At 36.1% G+C, this 23,432-nt stretch overlaps 2 protein-coding genes across 3 annotated transcripts in view; one reads left to right on the top strand and one right to left on the bottom strand.

Moving 5' to 3' along the window:
• The window catches only part of armh3 (armadillo like helical domain containing 3), a 58,479-nt gene that overhangs the window by 395 nt on the left and 34,652 nt on the right, over positions 1-23,432 (top strand). The window lies entirely within an intron of this gene.
• Positions 628-22,937, bottom strand: si:ch73-173h19.3 (uncharacterized protein LOC563864 homolog). Of its 2 annotated transcripts, none has more exons than XM_067395798.1 (9): positions 22,843-22,937; positions 21,796-21,888; positions 19,637-19,682; positions 19,041-19,313; positions 12,908-13,027; positions 11,061-11,180; positions 10,859-10,982; positions 10,558-10,750; positions 628-4,827 (listed from the first exon to the last, which is right to left on the bottom strand). In XM_067395798.1, exons 2-9 carry the CDS (start codon positions 21,880-21,882, stop codon positions 4,666-4,668), a joined length of 1,125 nt encoding a protein of 374 aa, XP_067251899.1. In that variant the 5' UTR covers positions 21,883-21,888; positions 22,843-22,937; the 3' UTR covers positions 628-4,665. The 2 variants fall into 2 exon arrangements, with proteins under 2 accessions (XP_067251899.1, XP_067251898.1); XM_067395797.1 differs by having other exon boundaries at positions 22,774-22,843.

Here is a 23,432-nt window from a genome sequence, read left to right as displayed (position 1 = left end):
AAAGTAATAGTCTAGTGCAAAGATCACGTTTTGTAAAAGTTCTAACCTTCCAAACCTAATGTTTCTCACATAAAACCACCAGAAAGATGACTACCTATAATATATGCACAATACTCAACAAGTTTGCCATAAAAAATAACTTCAAATTCTACTTAAATGCATAATTTTTCTATTTTCGTTTCCAAGATTTTTTGAGCATACACCCAAATTTAGTTCATAGCCCACTTTTTCTTTCTGTATACATTGAAATCTAAGCAAAAACATGCAGTTCATGTATGACTCGCGTGCTTTCTGTAAATGAGTAGGCTGTCAGTGTGTAAATATGCTTACAGGAACTGCTCAACTATTGTCATGACAACATCACATAGTTATATATTCCCATCTGCAACCACAGGAGGTAATAACTGCAGATGAATCTTTGTGTTCCTCTTAAACTGTTCCAGTAATATACCAAACTGACCCATGCATGTTATGCAATACTAGCAAAAGATTTTTCAACATGAGCATTTTCCTTTCTGCTGGTACATTTGTTTTGATACAGATATTTATTTTTTTTTGTTTTGTTTTGTTTTTTTTACATGAAGCAAACGAATGAATAAGCTTATGAAAATGACACAATTGTTACTGAATTCATTTTTATTTCCAAAAACTTTACAGCCGAATAAATGGCACAAAGGCTAAGAATGAGTAAAAAAAAAAACAAAGTGCAACTTGAGAGCAGAAAATACAGGAACATTCTTAACGAATGGTGCAAATCCAATTCACTTTAGTTTGTTAAAAAAAATACAAAGACCTTTGCTGACTTAGCGGAAACAACTGGTCCACGTTAATTTAGATATAAGCAAAAATGATCTCAATAAGAGAAAAACTGAGCATTCACCATCCGTGAATCAAAGTGTTTGATCATAAGAAAATAGATAAGGACAACATACAAATTTGATTCGCAAGCATCCATATTATATCGCAGTACTAAGTCAGATCTCTATGCAGCCAACACAGAGATTGTTTGCCAAAATAATTTCATACAACGTGGTGGTGCGCGACCCATTCTGGCCTCACCCACGACCACGTCTCTGGGGGTGCTGGGTGTGACGCAACGGTTTAAGTAACAGTGTTTGTCACAGACCATCAGCATGAAACACTGCAGAAGATCAAACGCTGCTCTGGCAACCATACAGACATGTTAGGCAAGAGTTCCATTGCTTATGTGACCCAAAACCCTTGCCAGCAATTTCCTGAAAACATCACTTCTGTTTCCAAAACATTATTGCCTTATTCTCATAGGATAGGAGGTCATTTCTGCAGCATTTGCAAGGCGGAGGACACATTCAGAGATTTCCATTAGCTAAGGATGCCATTAGATTACGACACAAACTGTTCCACCTAACTATATTCAGTTCTGTTTGCCTTATCCACGTTCCACCTATAAAACACTTTTCCCCTGCTAAAGTCAAATCTAGTAAGGAATCTATGAGCACTTTTTGATAATTAAATTTTGCTTCTACATGTACAACAAATGTAAAGCTTTGATTTATTGATAGATTAAAAGGTTAGTTTATTCAAAAATTAAAACTCTGTCATCATTTACTCCTCTTCATGTCATACCAAACTTGTATGACTTACTTTTTTCTGAGGAACACAAAAATAGAAGTTTAGTAGAATGTTCATGCTGCTCATTTCTAGGCCTTTCTAAATGGCTGAAAAACAAAATTTGAATTTTATAATTAAATATTGCTAATAGCAGTGAGAAAAATATTAATGCACCGCATTAAATGGTTTATTCAAAGCATTGAAATAACATGACTGTCTGTACAAAACAAAATCAAATATAATTTTGTAAATTGCATTAACAATTATGAACATAGTTTAATACAAAAAGACGAAGTGCAGAGTACCTTTTTTTTTTTTTTTTTGCATTTAAAGATATGAGATGTTTTTTTAAATGTTGGACTTCTATGAACTTTACATGGCTTTCTAAACATGCGGCTTTCTTGTGCAAGACTTGAGTGCAACAATCAAAGATGTCCCTTTAGCACGTTTACATAGAAAACAATGGAAAAGCAGCACAAAAAAATTAATGTTCCATGTGAACGACTTTGTTATGGTTTCTCCACATTGAGCTTTTCTATTTCTGCAATGTTTTGAAATGAATTTTGAATTTGGGAGTAATTAATGACAAAATTTTAATTTTTGGATGAACTATCCCTTTAAAATGCAACAACAACTCTTACATCATCATCGCATTTCATGCGCCACTGATTAGGCTGTCTGATGCACACCAAAAATTCAAATGCACCTTTTTGCTTTTTTTATTTTAAATTTGACGAGTATTCTAAATTCTAATTTTAATTTGACAGCCTTACTCTTTTCCATATAGTGACAGCCAATGGGGATCGAAATGACAAAAAAAATAAAAGAATAACATACGACTTGAGATTTTCTCCATTCATTGTAACCAATCAACAAATCGATTGAGATTCGGGAACCTCTCTGATTGGTGGATCTCACATCAGGTCCTGGCGGGTGGTAATACTCACAATTCTATAGTTATATTTAACATTTCAGCATAACCTGACACAAAAGCTTGTGCTTTCTTTTTTTGCACAATGATAAATTGTATTTTATGTATTTAACTCAAGTATATCAGTGAAAGAGCAACTTGTGACAACACTCATGGAAAAAATATGTGGTGTTGTTTGGTTGGTTTAATGTATTTGCAGTCTGTGTGTTTCTCTTTGTGAGACACGAATAACACAGAGAAAAAGACAGTATGAACGAACTTGAATGAGTCATTTATATAGTGTTTTCTTATGTACTTCTGTACATCCAAAGCGCTTTCCAATCATATCAGGGTGTCTCTCTTCAACCACCACCAGTGTGCAGCATCCACTTGGATGATGCAACGGCAGCCAAAGTACAATGGCGCCAGTGCCATAGGTGGAGAGGAGAGAGAATGATATAGCCAGTTCAATGGATGGGGATTATTAGAAGGTCATGATTGGAAAGGGCAAATTGAGGGAATTTGGCCAGGACACTGGGGTTACACCCCTACTCAGGAAACTTGAAATTAAATTAATAAATTAAATTTAAACTACTCACCCCTACAGTAGGCCTTCTCTTGAAAAATTAAGTATAATTAAATATTGAGCAAGGAGCATGTTAAAGGCGCGGTTTCACAGACAGGGCTTAGCCTAAACCAGGATTAGGCCTTAGTTCAATTAGGACATTTAAGTATCTTTTAAGTATCTTAGAAAAACACATTACTGGTGTGCATCTTGAGACAAAACAATGGCACTGACCTATTTTAAGATATGTCTGTACAAGTTGCTTTCAGTTGAAACAGCACAAACATGCATTTTAGTCTAGGACTAGCATAAGCTTTGCACTTGCATGTTTCCAAAAAAAAAAAAAGAAGAAGCTGCGTTTCTTTCAGAGTTTGGGCACCCACCGGTAGAAACATAAATCTGTGCCTATGTTTTGAAGCCATACAATAATTTTGTGTCAGTAAGGGGTCCATTCACACAGAATGTGTTTTTGTATTCCACTATATTGCTTTTTCATTGTTCTTCTATAAAAACATGCTACATGGACGTCTTTGACCAATGAGCTCATGTTCTGTGTGTTTTAAATTGTGTTCTAAAAATGCAGAGCTGAAGTTAAAATAAGTTCAACTTTTAAAAATCGCATTTTGAGACCTTAGATTTCCCCCCATTCAATTGCCCACACATTGTGTTTTCAATGTGTGAATGGCCCCTAACATGCCAAAATGTATGTTTTGTGGATGCTGCATTTGTCACAACGAATTGTGGCACACCCATTTGAATATGCAGATGTGTGAAAGATTTAAGAGCTGTGGTGGAGGGAATGTTTTCATTGTATAATGTACATTTTGGTCTTTTCAGAAGACTCACAATATAGCTGAAGAGTTGTATGAACTACTTTTATGGTATGTTTTGTCATTTTTGGAGCTCAACATCTTATGTCCCTATTGAATAGATTGTATGGAAACAAGCACAAGGGGCACTCTGCTAAACTTCACCTTATGTGTTCTACAAAAGAAAGTCAAAAAGTGAGTAAATGATGAAAGACTTTTCATTTTTGGGTGAACTATCCTATTAAAAGACATGCATCAGAATCTCACAAACCTCTTTCTACCAAGAAAAAGAATAACCTATAAGTGCTTTTCAGAATGAAACTTGAGCAACTGTTATTTCTTCTGTTATCCAGCTGTGTTTTTAGATATTTCTTGGTCTTCATGTCACTCTCTCAGACCTTGTCTTTCATTTTTCAAAGTACAAAAATTTAAAATTCAATAAACCAGACAGCCTACTTTTTATGATTAGTAAACCAATTTCTGTTTAAAACCTAGTAAATATGCAATTAACTAGACCAGTGGCTCTCAGGTGGTTTTGCTTCAGGGCCCACATTTTACATTGGACATTAACTGGTGACTAAATACAGTAGCATGAAATTTATTAAACAAATGATTTATTCAAATATTAATTAAATGATTTTGAATTGGTTTCCATGATCCATTTTTGGGTTGCAACCAACCAGTTGAGAACCACTGATCTAGACCAGGTGACCATGCTGTTTTGAACATTTTAAACGTAAGCTGCAGTACAAACATAAAACCAAGGTGCTGATTCAGTCAAACTAGATGATTTAGAAAGGGTATGGACCCACTATAATGGTGAGTCTCAGCAGTGAGCTGGAACGGTAGCTCAAGGCATTACTCTGAGTGACCATCTCCAGATCCACAACATGTTCTCTAGGTCCAGTCAAAGGTTTGGTCATTACCAACATGGCACTTACATTACTGGAGCGCTGAAAGACAAAGAGAAAGACAATCACTAGAGAGACTACACCACAAGAAATTATCAATCAAAGTGACCCATTTTATTTAGAATATAACAGGGTTGGTGAAACATGATTGGGGGGGGAAACATGATTTTTGTGATGATTTTTTTCCCAGAAAAAATATTGACAAAAAAAAATAAATAAAAAATCTGGTGTTGTGCAGTGCTAGATAAGGCCGCTATAAGATCTTTTTGCACTGATCTTCAACCCTGTGACATTTAAACATACAACATTTGAAATGTAACAGGGTTGGACCTAAACCTGTTTTGGAATGTCATGGGTTCAAAGTGAGGCAAGTATCTCTTACAGTCTCTATCCTTTTTTTTTCTTTTTAATGTTTACAGTTATGTCATCATCACCTTTATTTTCAGTTGAACAATTGGAGTTAACAGAAAAAATAAAATTGCCAAAAAGCAAAAGAATACTGACAGTGAATAATTAGACATTTTTGCACTGATCTTCAACCCTGTAACATTCAACCCCAAAACATTTTAAATGTAACCAGGTTGGCACTAAACTGGTTTTGGAAGAGAAATGTTGTGGGATCAAAGTGAGGTACAGTGCTCAGCGTAAATGAGTACACCCCCTTTGAAAAGTAACCTTTTAAACAATATCTCAATGAACACAAAAACAATTTCGACAAGATCAAGTTTAATATAACATCTGTTTAACTTATAACATGAAAGTAAGGTTAATAATATAACTTAGATTACACATTTTTCAGTTTTACTCAAATTGGGGTGATGCAAAAATGATTACACTTTTAATGACAGCACCTAGTCTTCTAGGCATGGAATGAACAAGTTGGCGACATTTTGCAACATCTATCTTTTTCCATTCTTCAAGAATTACCTCTTTTAGAGAATGGATGCTGGATGGAGAGTGATGCTCAACTTGTCTCTTCAGAATTCACCATAGATGTTTGATTGGGTTCACAGATCAGGAGCCACTGAATCGCTTTCACCCTGTTCTTCTTCAGAAATCCAACAGTGGCCTTAGATGTGTGTTAGGATCATTGTCATGTTGGAAAAGTGCACAACGACCAAGGGCACAGAGTGATGGTAGCATCTTCTCTTTCAGTATAGAGCAGTACATCTGTGAATTCATGATGCCATCAATGAAATGAAGCTCCCTGACACCAGCAGCACTCATGCAGCCTCACATAAGGACACTGCCACCACCATGTTTCACTGTAGGCATCATGCATTTTTCTTTGTATTCCTCACCTTTGTGACGCCATCAGTTCCAAAAACATTTATCTTGGTCTCATCACTCCAGAATATAAAGTCCCAGTAGTCTTCATCTTTGTCAGCATGGGCCTTGGCAAACTCTAGTTGGGCTTTTTTTGTGCCTGGCTTTCGGAAAGGCTTCTTTCATGGACGGCACCTATGAATGCCATTCCTCTGCAGTGTACACCGTATTGTGTCACAGGAAATAGTCACCCCAGTTTGGCTTTCTACTTCTTTAGATAACTGCAGTGAACTTGCATGCTGATTTGCTTTAACCCTTTTCATCAGAAGACGCACCTGTTGAGGTGTTAACTTACGTGGATGACCTGGACATCTCTGTGAGATGGTTGCAGTTCCATCTTTTTAAAATTTTTGTAGCTCTTTTGCTACAGTATTCTGACTGATAAGTAAAGCTTTGCTGATCTTCTGGTAGCCTTCACCTTTCTGGTGTAAAGAAATTATTTTCTTTCTCAGGTCTTGTGACATTTCTCTTCCATGTGGTGCCATTGCTGACAGCATGAAATGGGAAGGGGTTTTAACACCCTTTTATAGTCAACTGTCTGCTGGACACCGGTGTAATGAATAATTAGACTCACCTGTGGTTGAATTCTTGTTAAATTAGACATTTGTAGTCTAAAATTTAGCTTTGCTCCAGAGACTTTCAGTGGGGTGTACTCATTTTTGCATCACCCTAATTTAAGTAAAACTGAAAATGTTGTTCTCTAAGTTATATTATTAACCTTACTTTCATGTTTTATGTTAAACAAGACTAATATAAAACTTAGTCTTGTCAACATTTTGGAAATTGTTTTTGTTTTCCTTAAGATATTGTTTAAAAAGTTACTTTTCAAAAGTGGTGTATTCATTTACGCTGAGCACTGTAAATCTCTTACAGTTTTAATCAGTTTTTTGTATATAATACACAAACCCGATTCCAAAAAAGTTGGGATACTGTACAAATTGTGAATAAAAACAGAATGCAATGATATTGAAGTTTCAAATTTCAATATTTTATTCAGAATACAACATAGATGACATATCAAATGTTTGAAAATGTATGAGAAAATGTATCATTTTAAAGGAAAAATAAGTTGATTTTAAATTTCATGGCATCAACACATCTCAAAAAAGTTGGGACAAGGCCATGTTTACCACTGTGTGCAAACGTCTGGGGACTGAGGAGACAAGTTGCTCAAGTTTAGGAATAGGAATGTTGTCCCATTCTTGTCTAATACAGGTTTCTAGTTGCTCAACTGTCTTAAGTCTTCTTTGTCGCATCTTCCTCTTTATGATGCGCCAAATGTTTTCTATGGGTGAAAGATCTGGACTGCAGACTGGCCATTTCAGTACCCGGATCCTTCTACGCAGCCATGATGTTATAATTGATGCAGTATGTGGTCTGGCATTGTCATGTTGGAAAATGCAAGGTCTTCCCTGAAAGAGACGACATCTGGATGGGAGCATATGTTGTTCTAGAACTTGGATATACCTTTCAGCATTGATGGTGCCTTTCCAGATGTGTAAGCTGCCCATGCCACACACACTAATGCATCCCCATACCATCAGAGATGCAGGCTTCTGAACTGAGCGATGATAACAACTTGGGTTGTCCTTGTCCTCTTTAGTCCGGATGACATGGCGTCCCATTTTTCCAAAAAGAACTTCAAATTTTGATTCGTCTGACTACAGAACAGTTTTCCACTTTGCCACAGTCCATTTTAAATGAGCCTTGGCCCAGAGAAAACAGCTACGCTTCTGGATCATGTTTAGATATGGCTTCTTTTTTGACCTATAGAGTTTTAGCCGGCAAAGGCGAATGGCACGGTGGATTGTGTTCACCGACAATGTTTTCTGGAAGTATTCCTGAGCCCATTTTGTGATTTCCATTACAGTAGCATTCCTGTATGTGATGCAGTGCCGTCTAAGGGCCCGTAGATCATGGGCATCCAGTATGGTTTTCCGGCCTTGACCCTTACGCACAGAGATTGTTCCAGATTCTCTGAATCTTTGGATGATATTATGCACTGTAGATAGGGCTGGACGATTATGGCCTAAAATCAAAACCTCGATTAATTGAACATTTTTACCTTGATTACGATTAATGAATGATTATTTTGTTAATCTTTTTTTGCCATAGTTCACTGACAAGGTTTGTACTGTAAATATAATTGAATATTAAAGGTGGAATATATTTTCCTATTGAACGAGTGATCTGACATAACAGATTTCTTACAGATTTCTGCTCGTTGTGAATCAGATACAGATAAATTAGCACAGTACCAGTATGTAATGAGAGTGATTGCGTGTGTGAAATAGTGATACCGTCTCTATTAATTGTGAAGCTGTGGGTTGTAAATAGTTACTTCAAAAGTAGAAAAATATATACCATAATAAGTTGAGTTTCTAAGTTACTTTAGTAGCTTAGTGATAAATCACTGGACAGCGCTGACAACTAGTTTCTGCATTCCTCTCTTTGCGCGCGATCTTCATGTTTTGTGCAGCTACTGTTTGTATGTGTGTTCGTGCCACAATGCAGCTGCACGAGCGCGGTAGCTCAATATAATAATACACATCCCAATCATCTAATTAATTGATTGTCTAAACAGGCGAACCCTAATACACTGACAGTTCAGTGAAGACATGGTGAAGACGCAAGGCTCACCGCTCGCGCGCCATCATGTGTTGAACCGGTGTTCACCTCCGTGTTGCTTTGTCGAGTCACGTGGCTACACACGCGGTATGTGTTTTAAGGGGGAAGTATTAACAGGATTAAAAAAAACGAAATAACCGACATGGGAAAATTACGTTGGTTAGAGGTTCTGAATTTCGGTTTCGATTACTTTTCGATTAATCGTCCAACCCTAAAGGTTATTGCACACTGAGTCCGAAATTCGCATGCGAAACTTTCGCACGTTAAAAAAAAATTCTACCTCACGTTATGTCAATCGCATTTGCACACTGCCTCCGAAACTTTCGTCAGTCAAAAAAATATTCGGATCAGGTTCGATTTTCTGCATTTTTTTGCATCCGTGGCACGCATTTTGAGAGACATTTTGACAATTCAGAGCCACAAATCGAACGCGAACGCAAAAATCCAGAATGCCATCTGACAAGTTGATGCACGTCTTCTACAGCACTAATCAGTAGCACTGAATCACAAACAACGTGAGGAATACAAATAGACCGAATATAAAGACCAATTGTGCCAGTAGCAAAGCATCAAACTGAGCGACTGACATCCTTAAGTAACTAATCTTTGAAACGCTCGGATAATCCTGCAGCTCCTTGATGAGGTGAATTCTCCTTTCTCTCTATGCAAACTCGGGATTGAATGGACCCAATATTTCCTCTTTCTTTTTCTCTTTTTAAGAATAGAGGAGACAACTAATCGTGCTCACTGCTGCTTGAAGACTTAATTTTATATATGTTTTGCGATTTGTTTTGCTATTTTTTTTCGCAACGCATTCATTAATACGCATCGGACTCAGTGTGCAAGATCTCTGTGCGTGACAAATTTTTAGGATTGCGAATATGAAAAAACGCATGCGAAAATTTCGGACTCAGTGTGCAAAGGCCTTAACTGTAGATGATGATAAAAACTCTTTGCAATTTTTCTCAGAGAAACTCCTTTCTGATATTGCTCCACTATTTTTCGCCGCAGCATTGGAGGAATTGGTGATCCTCTGCCCATCTTGACTTCTGAGAGACACTGCCACTCTGAGAGGCTCTTTTTATACCCAATCATGCCAATTGACCTAATAAGTTGCAAATTGGTCCTCCAGCTGTTCCTTTATATGTACATTTAATTTTTCTGGCCTCTTATTGCTACCTGTCCCAACTTTTTTGGAATGTGTAGCTCTCATGAAACCCAAAAAAGGCCAATATTTGGCATGACATTTCAAAATGTCTCACTTTCAACATTTGATATGTTATCCATATTCTATTGTGAATAAAATATAAGTTTGAGATTTGTAAATTATTGCATTCCTTTTTCATTCACAATTTGTACAGTGTCCCAAGTTTTTTTGAATCGGGTTTGTGTGTATATATATATATATATATATATATATATATATATATATATATATATATAGATATATATATATATATATAATATAGATATAATATAACATATGTGTGTTTATAGTTATGTTGTCAACCCCAATTGTTTAACTCTGTTGTGGAAAAATAAAAGTTTTTATTTTTTTTTTTTTTACAGTAAAACATCCTTGGCAAAAAGAAACAGAATACTGACTGTAAATAATATGGTGTTATGCAGTGCTAAGGCCATTATTAGACATTTTTGCACTGATCCCTGTAACATTCAAGCTGAAAACACTTTAAAAGTAACAGAGGTAACTATCTTGAAATTTTGGTTTTTCATTATGTATGAAAGACTGTAATCACTGCTTTAGGATTGAGGTAACTGTTTAAAAATTTTCCCCTAAAAAAAATTGACACATCTTACCCTCAGATAGAATTCTCCTCCCTCATTGCCAGATTTGATCGTGAAAGTGTTTACCATATTGGGGTAGACACTGGTAGCTTGAATCTGGAAGATATCCGCAGGCACTGAGCGATCGGAAAAGATGCTCATGTACTTGTAGACAATGACAGGTGGTATTCCCCGGCAAACACTTGGTGACTGGCACCGACAGCGACTGTTGGTAGAGAGTTAAACCGATGAAAACGGGATAAAATTTTGGGTGAAATAACATTTTATTTTTTTATTGCAACACAGCATGATTTTATCAGGATATTTGACACACCCTTCGCCTGTTTTCACATATGGTTCACGGCAGGGGTTTCTGGGATAGCAACGGAATCCTCCATAGTAATTCCAACACATTTCATCTTCTCTGCAGTTGTGTGCTGTTTCACACTCATTTATATCTATTAACAGGGTAGAAAAGGTCAATAAGCAAGTTCTGAAGCCACTTCAGGAGCCCTGGACTAAACAAACGAATATACCTTGGCACATCCGCGTCCCTTGGAGCTGGTATCCCTCAGGACACACACAACTGTATCCTCCAGGTTGATTCACACACTGGAACTGGCACATGTAATTTGAGAATTCACACTCATCGATATCTGAAAAACACAAATAAGAATGAAACTCAGTGACCTTTATCAAAATATTTTTAATTGCAGCATGTAAGGGTGGTTTGCCTATATGGTTCAGGCTGCAGGATTGCTGAATGACTAGTAAAGAAACATTATCAGCAAGATGGTAGAAAACTGTACATTTCTTGTACATTTCACCCACTGCTAATAAGCAATTTGAGAGTGCGTTTCTATAGTGTGACGATATTATATTGCAATAGGTAGCACTTCAAAGTTAAAACCAAATCAAAACTAGTTAAGGCATCATTTGCAATCGAAAGGGTTTAATGACAATATCTGGTTATGGTTACACTTAAAATACAAAAATAGATGTATGAGATGATAAACCTTAATCCAATAATCATTCCCAGCATATATTTAGTTACCTGAGGGATATGGAGAAAGAAAGGGAGAGAGAGAAAGAGAAAGTGTAGAGAAAGAAGAGACAGAAAAGTTGAGGCAAAGAAAGAGTGCCCCAAGAAAGGGACCCAGAGGAAAAGAAGAGCAGAGAAAAGAAAAGAGTCCAGAGCAACAGTTCTTCTTCTTTTATCCCTTCTGTGACCATGTGACTGAAACCCAAAGTGAGACATTCAAACTGACCAATCAACAGATTAGAGCTTCCCCATCATACTAAAGGTGTGATAATTAGCAGACCCCAATGTACACACATCTTGATAAAAAAAATACATATTTCTTTACTAAACTACACTAACATATGACAATCAGAAAGTGTCCACATATGGTTTATCTTGTTTTATTCAATATATCCATAGTTTTATCATTTAAAACCTTAAGGCCCATTCGCATTAAGGATGATAACTATAATGATAATGATAATGACTATAACTATAAAGTGGAATCACTTTAAGAATTATTTATTTCCAGCTGATGAGTGATAAAATCATCGACAGCCAATCAGAATCCACACAACTTTAAGGAGCTTGATCATTTAAAGCTGCATACGAAAAAACTGCAGAGCACTTGGTTTAATATTTTTTTTTCATCAGTATTTCTATATAATATTTCAGTGCCAAGTAGGTTGTTGAGTAACACAAACAATATATGTTAATTAGCCAAAGTCAATTTTAATTAGTCTATCAAGTTTCATAACTAGCTTTTTCACACGCGACATTATAAACCACAAATGTTCAAAAGTAGCTTTTCTCAGGATAACGCATGCTAGCCTCTTAAGCGATAACATTTGCAAGCTGGCAATTTGCAAGTTAGAAGTAATCATAGCAAACCTTCACAGAATTTTGTGCTCTCTGTGTTTGATATGGTAATACCTATATTTCTTTATGAATTATAAACATATAATCACAGAATAATTCTAAGTTGTCCAATGGTCAATAAAATCATTAAGAAATTAATTGGATAAAAATACATTGTACGATGTTATTGTCATGGAAATACTGTTGAATACTTTGGTTAGGAATTGCAAACACCTACTTTTACAGGTGTCCAAGAGGTGGTTAAGTGTAGATGTTAGCATCTCCCTTATGCTAAGAAACTGAGATTCACCTCAACTAAATGAATCGAATGTCATTCTGACATTTGTAAGCATATTACTGTGAATACTTTACTCATTTGTTTATATACACTGAGGGAAGAGTCAAAATTGTAATATCCAGGAATTTTTGAACAAAGCATGCAATTTAAAAAAATGTAAAAGTTATACTTTCTTACATAGTTTTAAAAATGCTTTTAAAAATAACCTTGACAGGAGACAGAGTCTGAAGCCAGTTCGTATCCAACTTCACATTGGCAGATGTAAGAGCCAATCAGATTGTAGCACTGATGTTGGCAGGGGTTTGCGGTGAGACATTCATTCACATCTGTAAAAAAGGGTGGAACGCAATTGAACATTAGTGACAAATGATGAAATTAAAAATGAGAGTGCATGAGTAATAAACAAAATAACTGCTGGCCTGTTAATTCAATTCACTGCCCATTTAATTCAGTTCCTCAAATATAACACTAATAACACCACTTATTTAAAACAACAGGTAGCATAATCCAAAACACACATCTTTTCTGCACTCCTAATCATTCTTTGGTATGTCTGGCAAGATTTCCAGCTTAGTTCTGGAGTGCAGAAAGTGTCCTTTCACGCTGTGGGGGCCATCGTGGGTGGTCTGCACTTATCTGCCAGGTTTGGTCAAGTAACTATATACAAAGGCCTAAGAATAGCCCAGTTTTCTGTGATTCATATACAGACTATTGGATGTGCAACACATGTGAGTGCAAAACCTCCTTATCCAAATGAAAGGACATTCAGGCAGATTCTTCCTAGTGACCTATTTGAAGCATTAATGTGAGAATAATGTCCACGCACAGATCCGATGCCTCCCGGGGGGCCTCTCGTCGAGTGTTTCCAAAGCTTTGCTGACCAGCATTTGGGCCCTTTCAGGGGGTTCAGCACTGCTGATAGCCAAACTGGCTGATCCACACTGGAAAAAATGAGGTGCGAGACCTTTCAGGCGAGAGTTTAGACAAAAAACTTGCAGTTTTCTTGCCCACCTCTCTGAGAGAGGCACACCTGGAGTTTGTGATCACCCACATGATGGTGATTTAATTCCAACAAACTGGTGTCAGATTCCAAAGGAATCACTGCCAAGACGCTTCTGAAAGAGACTGGCCGAAAATATGTAAACATTGAAGGAAGGCCGACTCTCTTTGCGGGAAGAGGCCCGAGCTAATTGTTGACTCATTTTAATGGGCTGAGAGATGCATGTCCTGACCCATACTTCCTCAAACAACACCACATAACCTCTGTTAGCTGTTTGGTAACAAAAAGAATTTACCCAGATTAATCTATGTACTCAGATTCCAAAAAATAAGTATTTGTAATTAGATTACAGTGGCATTAAAAAGTATGTGAACCGCTTGCAGAATCTGTGAAAATGAGAATTATTTTAATAAAATAAGAGGGATAATAAAAAATACATGTTATTTTTTGTTTAGTACTGTCCTGAGTAAGATATTTTACATAAAAGATTTTTGCATTTAGTTCACAAGACAAAACAATAGCTGTATTTATTAAAATAACCCCATTCATAAGTATGTGAACCATTGATTCTCAATACTGTGTGTGGTTATCTGATGATCCACGACTGTTTTTTTTGTTTTGTGATGGTTGTTCATGAGTTCCTCGTTTGTCCTGAGCAGGACTGAGCTCTGTTCTTCAGAAAATTCCTCCAGCTCCTGCAGATTCGTCAGTTTAAGCATTTTTGCATATTTGAACCCTTTCCAGCAGTGACTGTAGGATTTTGAGATCTGTGTTTTCATACTGAGGACAACTGAGGGACTCAAACACAACTATTAAAAAAGGTTCAAACATTCACTGAGGGAAACACGATGCATTAAGAGTCAGGGTGTAAAAACTTTTGAACAGGATGAAGATGTCACAATTTTTCTTATTTTGTGTAAATATTTAGTACTGCCCTTCGGGAACCAACAGAAGATACTTGCATGTTTCCTGGCAGAAAAATTAAATACAATTTACCTTGATATTTCAAAAGTTTATAATTCAAAAGTTTTCACCCCTCGGCTCTTAATGCATGGTGTTTCCTTCTGGAGCATCAGTGAATGTTTGAACCTTTTTTAATAGTTGAGTTTGAGTCCCTCAATTGTCCTCAGTGTGAAAAGATGAATCTCAAAATCCTACAGTCACTGCTGGAAAGCGTTCAAATATGCAAAAATGCTTGAAAACTGAAGAATCTGCAGGACCTGGAGGAATTTTCTGAAGAACAGAGCTCAGTTTACTGCTAAGGACAAACAAGAGACTCATGAACAACCATCACAAAACAAAAAAACAGTCGTGGATCAAACCACACACAGTATTGAGAATCAATGGTTCACATACTCATGAATAGGTTTATTTTAATAAATTCAGCTATTGTTTTGTCTTGTGAACTAAATGCAAACATCTTTTATGTAAAATATCTTACTCAGGACAGTACTAAACAAAAAATAACATGTATTTTTTATTATCCCTCTTATTTTATTAAAATCATTCTCATTTTTCACAGATTCTGCAAAGGGTTCACATACTTTTTCATGCCACTGTATATTACATTTTAAAATACTCGTAAACATGTTATTCTCATAATTCATTGATTCTCCCTCCTACATCTTTTTTATCATTTAAATTTTCCTTTCTAAAAAAGGCAACTGCTTATATACGTTTAGAAGGTTTGTGGAATCGCACACACCGACCAGCCACTATACGAATATTGAAAAGTTCACAGTTTTTCACTGAAAACTGAGACCCACAGCATTTGATCACTGGAGTTACAGAAATCATTTTACTTTTAAGAAGTGTTTTCTCAACTTTGCAACATTGCATATTTAATCGGCTCCACATTAATTATTATTTGAAGTGCACATGCAGATTCTGCACATGCAGAAAAAGCATAAAACAGAAAATATCATAGAGAGTACTTGTTGTCAAGGTCAATAAATATTTTAAAATATCAGATGATTCAGACTTTTTTTTTTTTTTTTTTTACATAGTTGTTTACATAGTGGTGCGACTCCCCAAAAATTAAAATGTATGAATTAATAATTTATTATATTTGTATAAAGTGTTTTTTTTTAAATAACAAGCGATTATTTCACTGGAGTTTTAAGAAGAATATACTCTGCAATGGTGCTGACACATGAATTTGCACATAGTTTGTCTTAAAGCATATTAAAGCACACCACATAGACATAAAAACAACATTAAAAACTAAAAACTTATTACCACAGGGGGTCTTTAAGATTATTAATTTTTGATGAAACCACATGATATTTAAAATGAAACTTTTTTTATATAAAAGCTGCACCAGCTATGTTTTGCTCTTAAACAGTGTGATCCACCAGCAAGATCAAAACCAAACCAATCCAGTATAAACCAACTCTGACCAGCTTTAAACCTGACACTGATTTCTCCTGATCTCTTCAGGAGCAAGAGTGGAATCACCTATCAAGTAATACAGCAAATGGAAACCGTGCAAATGTCTGCTCATAGTATCTAATAAAATGATTTAAGATTGGGAAACAAATGTATTATTCTTTTGGGATGACATGTTAGTTGGCATGTCTTTGCAATTCATGCCTTTCAGTCTCATCTTGAATGGTTTATGCAACCTAAATTGTTTGCTTCTAGCACATGCTGTAACACGACTGAGCCCTCTATCATGTTGGGAAAGAAAAACACCATTAGCACACACACACAAATTGTTTTATCCACCAGATAGAAGAAGACCGACTCAGAGGAAGCAGATTTCTGGCACTGGATCCTCTGAACTGACACAACAACATCCCAAAGAGTGACACAATGACTTCCCAAGGGTCAGTGTTTGGCTTGTTAGCATGGTCCGGTTAGCCCTGCTGGTAGGTGTCGTAACTATACATTATGCTCACAAAGATCCTCTTTTGTCATTAATGGCATCTCAAAATTAGTCATGTATTTGGACTAAATTAATATTTTTTACAAACAACATTTATATCGCTAATCTTTTAAGTGCCGCAAACTTGTTAGCTATAGGCTAATAAAATCATTTATATTTTTGGTAATAATTTTAAAAATGTATGGGACAGAATACATTTTTTTCTGTCAATTTAAAAAACTAAAACCTATTTTTTCAAACACATTTTATGACACGAAATGTGGAGTCTTTCATCTAATAGACAAAAAAATGTTTTGCATGATTAAAAAGCAAAGTATACCTCATGTATACACATTTAACTTGTGGGCAGTGTGTGATGCAATTTTTATGATCATCACGTCCGGCTCAATTTTTTCATCGGCTCAACGGATCACAAAACTCACGGTTCGGATCACATCACGGTTATGAAATCACGGATCAGATCATTTTTTGGATCAGCAAAAAAAAAAAAAAACATTGGGGGGTGGGCGGTAACTTACCTTTGCATTTATTACTTTGCCCACTTTAACTATGATACGACAGCAGAAGCTACTAGCCTAACTAATACATTATTAAGTAAGGCAAGTGAACAGACTGTAAAAAGAACAAATACTGTACACCAATTGCAAGTATAGATGAATACAACATAAAGTTACAAATAAAGTATAAGGTCTAACTGTAGTATTAATTTTCGTGTACAGAAATGTAATAATTAAATGTAAAATGACACTGTTTACTGTATAAATTTAATATAGATTAATCTTTGTTAAAGCTGTGTTTTGTTGTTTGATTTTCATGACAGACAACAGCAGGTATTTATAGGTTGCTGTCACTTTAAGATTCCATGCACGCACACATCCGATAGATACACAATTCGAATTCTCACCTCGTTCAATTAAGACATAACCGAATGTGTTTACGAGAATACTTGCCGAGAGGGGTATTTTGACTGACATAATGCATGTATGTGACCATCCAAGTGCATTGAGGACGCGAAAGACAAATCAATTTAGAGTTCGCGAGCTATCTGAAACACGCCTCTCTTGTGTGTGCACGCGAACCTCTTTTGCCTCTTTTAGCGCTGGAATGGTTTTATATCTATTTAATGTGTAAACTATCAAGACAAACCACTTTCAGGTGATAACATTTCACTCTGTTGCGGTTAAACTTGCAATTGATCCACAAATCACATGTGTCCCGAACCGCGGGGCTTGGTCCGTTCGGATCACGGATCATTAACGATCCGTTTAACCACTAATCGGCACCATGTTGCCATTGTCATGTGACGCATGATGTCAGCTGAGTCACTTCCCTGTGATTCACATGCCCCCTCCCATAGCTTTATGGGATAAAAATCTTGGCAGTAATCCATCCTGGTGATTTCTCACATACTGTTTCATTAATACTAAGGATTCTGACCTACTCCTAGTATGGAAGAACATGGTTTCGAACAAATCAACAGGAATAAACATAACAGCCAATCAAATTTAAGCAGCCATTAGAAAGTAACTTTTAATTCAAAGTACAATTAAAGTTTCATTGTGAAATTTGGTATATTTGTGCAGGGTGTCCACAAGAAGCTATGGACCAAATTTTGTGAGAATTGGACACAAGGTGTCGCTTTAATACATTTTTGCTCCATGTGGGCTAGAATCTAAATTCATTGGATACTTTGAATTTGTGTACATTAAGGTTCCAAAAGGTATTTTCACAGCAATGCCAGAAGAACCATTTTTGTTTTTTAAAAGAACCATTTTTGTCTTGGTGTGAAGAACATTCTAATAATCTAAAGAACCTTTTTTCCACATAAAGAACCTTTTGTGGAATGGAAAGGTTCTATGGAAGTTAAAGGTCTCTTAAGGCAGGAACACACCAAGCTGACGCCGACAAACTAGTGGTGATGAAAACAGACTGCGAGGTTGGCTCACGTCAGCAGCGTCTTTGTCCAGAGTTGTCCTGACAAACCAAACCAACACTAGACAGCCGACGGCCAAGTAGCACATCATTCTGCGCCTGCGCGAGATGAAATGTCATTCCGTACCAGTAGGTGACAGTAGCAGAACGGCCAATCAGAATGCCCAACGAGCTCCGACGCCGATTCAACATTTTGAATCGGCCGAAAAAAAGCCAACGAGGACCAACTTCTGAGAAAACTTAGTCGGCCGACGAACAAAAACTGCCCGACGGCCGACCATCGGCTTGGTGTGTTCCGGCCTTTATGGAACCATCAATGCCAATTTTTTTAATGTGGCTTTTCACCTGCCAGAGTGTCCAGACTTCATAAAACTGGGTAAACATGAACACCAGGACATTTTAAAATTTAACACCAAACTATTTTATACACACCATTCACAGAGATCTTAAAACTTCAAAATCACAATAAATACTTCAAATAACCAGGTAGAAGATTCTGGAGAGAACAGCTGTTACTCACCTCTGCAGTAGTTCTGAGAGTCTGGCATGAAACCAACACCACACTGGATTGTATGTGTTGCGCTTTGAATGACTCTTGAGTAATCGCCCCTATAATTGGGAGCTATCCCAGGCTGAACATCTCTTTCCACTGGTGGGGCAGTAGTGGGCTCATCCTCACCGTTACTGACAATTATCTGAGCATTGTGGGGTAAGCAGAGGTATCCTCCAAAGTGGTTGACGCATTTCATTCCCCCTTTGCAGGCGTCCTGCACTGTCTTGCACTCATCTATATCTATGTATAGAAATACACATGATTTACATGATTAGATCAACCAATTCTAAAAGTGGTTTTAAAAAAGTTACTCTTTTTTTTTTTTTATCTACCACAGATCCTAATTATGCAGTATGCTAATTCGTGTTTGACTGATGTGTGTTTTTCAATGGTTGATGGTGATACGCTGATTCAATGCCTATAGATGTATATACTGTATACAGTATATGTGAAAAAAACTTTGCTAATGTCAAAGTGTCAAATACAAGCCAATAAATCAGCCTGCCGATATATTGGTCTAACGCTCTTAAGACAATTGATTGAGGGGAAAAAAGTTTTGTTACCTTTACAGCTTTGTTTATCAAAGTCAAATTCATAACCTTCAGTGCACTGCAAAAGAAAGAAAAATGAAAGGCATAAGGCATGAGATAATAAATATGTGTTAATAATAAACACATCAAATTACCACTATTACAAGATATCAAAAAATTATGGCTGATTAAAAATTCACCTGTGACTATATTTACAAATGTATCATCCGTCTATCTATCTATCTATCTATCTATCTATCTATCTATCTATCTATCTATCTATCTATCTATCTATCTATCTATCTATCTATCTATCTATCTATCTATCTATCTATCTATCTATCTATCTATCTATCTATCTATCTATCTATCTATCTATCTATCTTAGTAATTGAAGACATTTTTAGATTATTTTAGGCAAAATGCAATCACTGGTAATATGATTTAATTGCTTATTACTTTTGACCAGTAGGTGGTGCTGCGGTAGCAATAGCTACATTTATGTGGACACATTTTGTTTTAGTTGGATGAAATCTTTCCGATTGATAAATCCGAACATAATGTTTACATAAACACTAAAATAAAATGATCGGCTTGATGTGCGCGTTTATATGTCACAAGCTTGATCAAGCTTTGATCAGAGAGTTTCACGCTGTTGGTACATACTAGCCATCATCCTGCTGTCGCTTCTTTTCATTGTTTTAAAAAGAATAATGACTTAATATTGATCTATGGATCCAGATTAGAAGACGAAGACTGCTGGGACGACATTGCTATGCAGCACTTCACAGACGATAAGTGGAAAGAGAATTTTACAATGACACGACAGTCATTTATTACACTATATTCAACAACAACAGCTCGTTCCATGCGTCATATGTCATTACGCCATTTTTACATCATTGCACATGCAGAACTTTACAGTTTCTGTTTTCAGTCTGATCAAGTCTTTACACATCCTATCCAGTGGATTAGAAAAAGTTTAAACCCTTACAATCCTAATGAAATTTCAATCGGATTTGGCCAATTCATTCCGATTGACATGGTTACATGTGACTTTTTACTCCAACTGTGCTACTAGTCTGATTACAAACAGATTATTAGAGCCCATGTAAACACAGCTACTGCATGGACTGAAGATGCTCTGAGCAAATTTTGGTGATAATCAGACCAACGGTCCAGGAGGAGTTCAAAAAGTAGTTTTTCAAAGAAATTCAAAATGGCCGACAGCAAGTTTAACCGAATATGGTATAATTGTATCACTATTCTCGGTATGACTTATAAATTTTGACCAAAAGGTGGTGCTGTTCCAAAATGTACCTTCAGGGCATGGTGCCGATAACCCAACACCGAGTTTTGTAATGATATGCTAATGCGTTCATAAAATACAGCATTTTACAACAAAATTCAACATAGCCGACACCTAAAATGGTCGATATGGGATCAAATGGGTATCATTCGACTCAGTATACTGCACTGAATCCAAAGAGACCAGTTTTTGGGCAAACCGTTCAGAAGTCATAAACAAAAATAGGCATTTTCTCCTGACCTAGCGCTGTGCCGAAACGCTGCATGTAGCCTTGGGTCATGCTTGTGATGACATGTACCAATACTCACCTCAATATGCTAAAGTATTGCAGAGAAATAGCCTCACGTTTATTTTGACGTGCTCTTTGTCGAATTCATTTGCGTGTTATTCGAGAGGCTTTGTCTATAAAAAATGTATATTTTTTTTTGCCAGAACAGTCTAAAGATAATCTGAGCCAATTTTGGTAAAAATCAGATGTACTGTCTAGAATGAGTTTGAAAAAATAGGTTTTTCATAAAATTCAAAATGGAAAAAATAGAAAATTTCATGATGGAAAATCAAATCAAATCATCTTGTGCCAATGAATCAAGAAAAAAAAAGAAGAAAAAAAATTGTTTCTTGCCCTTATGGTTCAAAAGTTATTAGCATAAATTTGGATGCTAAAGGAAATGATTAGAGACTTGACAATTGCTGTGGTTAATGTTCAGACTGTCCTCTATCTGTGTGCCAAATTTCATAATTTTCCTGCAAGCTGTTCTATGGGCTCCCATAGACTCAAAGAGCGGAAGAAGAAGGAAGAATACAAATAAGAACACTAACAGATACCTAAAAACAAAGCAGTAAGCTAAACATAAGCAGCTTTCATGTGTTTTGGACTACTTGCCATGTATGTGACAGGCTCCTGAGCTTCGGCTTCCTGAGACACCGCAAAGCGGACGGCAAAACTCAAACACAAGCAGATCCCGAGCATTGTGACCTGCAACACAGAAAAAAGACGATCTCCATCATGCACTCTCATGTGCGTTTGCACCGTTTCCACTTAAACTCCAATTACATTTCATCCATGTCGCAAAGATCATATTGTTTTATTTGAATACAACTGCTGTTGACGCTGGCTCAGTCCTGCAGCAACTTGGCAGAGTCCTCCACATTGCAGCACAAAACAACAGTGTCTGATCTGTGCCTGTTCACCCAGTTCATAAAAGTAATTATGCCATGGCACATTTTTAAAAGTAACGCATTGTCCTTGTGCAAATGACCATATCCATCATATCTGATGGCAACAGATCTCATTTCAACACTGTGGGAAATGTTTTTGACAAATTCAGTCATGTAATATTGAATTTAATGGGTCCCCCCACCCCTGAGGATGCACATCTCTGTTCTAGAAGCTTTCTGAACCTCCCAGACTGTGTCAGAAAGAAACAGTTCAAATAAAACACAAGTAACAGTAAATCTACTGTACAAGGTCATTACAGCTATTTCAAAAGTAGTGCAACTGAAGGCATGTACCAACTAGTACATGGACACCATATTTATCTGACAAAGCCCTCCAGCAACCTCCAGTTGAAATTGTTGTTTTCTGTTCAAGAAAAGCTCCTATTCATGTAATAATGCCAGCTTTTGTTTCTGTGAAGACTTGTAGAAGTTCATTCTCATTCAAAGTGCTAAGTATTTGTGTATAATATTACAAGATTATCTTGTAAGATCTTTATGTACGTATAAAACAAAGTGCAGTTGTTCAATGTGAAACACTAAAACTCATAGTTGAGTTATCTTGCTCACCGTTACTATAGTTATCAATCAAAATGATGTAAAAATCATGTCATAGAATTTAGAATGCAATGCAAAAACAAGATACCTTACAAAATAGGATTCTTCCCATCTTCCAAGAAGTTCTTAATGTGTGTGAATGAGTAGAGATGCTTACCCTGTGTGATTTATTCCACTGTAAGTTGAGGAGCACTGGAGTCTCTCACACATGAGGTGCCTGCGATCATGTTCTTATAAGAGGCAGGTTTTTCTCACAAGCCTTTTCAAATTATGTTTTTTCTCACTGCAACATTCTTCTTGGAATATAATTGTAGTGAATGTGGCTCCACCTACTGCTAAGCGTTTAGACCTACAATAATACATTTACAGATGCAGATATAGTAGGTCTATGAAGGGAGAGCAAAGTCTTACTAATAAAGAATTATGTTATATGATTATCTGCATCATAAATGTGAATGAGATATATAATTTAATAAATAAAATAACTTGTTTTATTCATTTCATTTTGTTCTTTAAGAAAGTTGTTTTTAAATAATTTTAATAAAATTTATAATTAATAAAAAAGATAGTCTGTTTAAGAAGAGGAGTCTTAACAATAATCAAGAATTATATTATGATAATTTATATTATACAATTATATTATACTATGATCCTTTATATGTGTCATAAAAATAAATTAAATAATCTATAAAATAACTGTTGATTTAATAATAGTTGTTTTTAAATATTTTTTATTAAAATCTAAAA

This window comes from Chanodichthys erythropterus, chromosome 10 (genome assembly GCF_024489055.1).
Source record: "Chanodichthys erythropterus isolate Z2021 chromosome 10, ASM2448905v1, whole genome shotgun sequence".
NCBI classification, from domain to species: domain Eukaryota; kingdom Metazoa; phylum Chordata; class Actinopteri; order Cypriniformes; family Xenocyprididae; genus Chanodichthys; species Chanodichthys erythropterus.
This window is presented reverse-complemented; position numbering and strand designations above follow the sequence as displayed.

Bases quoted from the DNA above. Each gene is read 5' to 3' on its own strand.
- si:ch73-173h19.3 (XM_067395797.1), bottom strand. From the start codon at position 22,797: ATGGGAAGAATCCTATTTTGTAAG. The intron at 11,181-12,907 runs GTTATTTTTAAA...TGTGTTTTTCAG, and splicing joins AGACTCTGTCTCCTGTCAAG to ATATCGATGAGTGTGAATTC. The intron at 10,751-10,858 runs GTGTGTCAAATA...CTCTACCAACAG, and splicing joins TATGTGAAAACAGGCGAAGG to TCGCTGTCGGTGCCAGTCAC.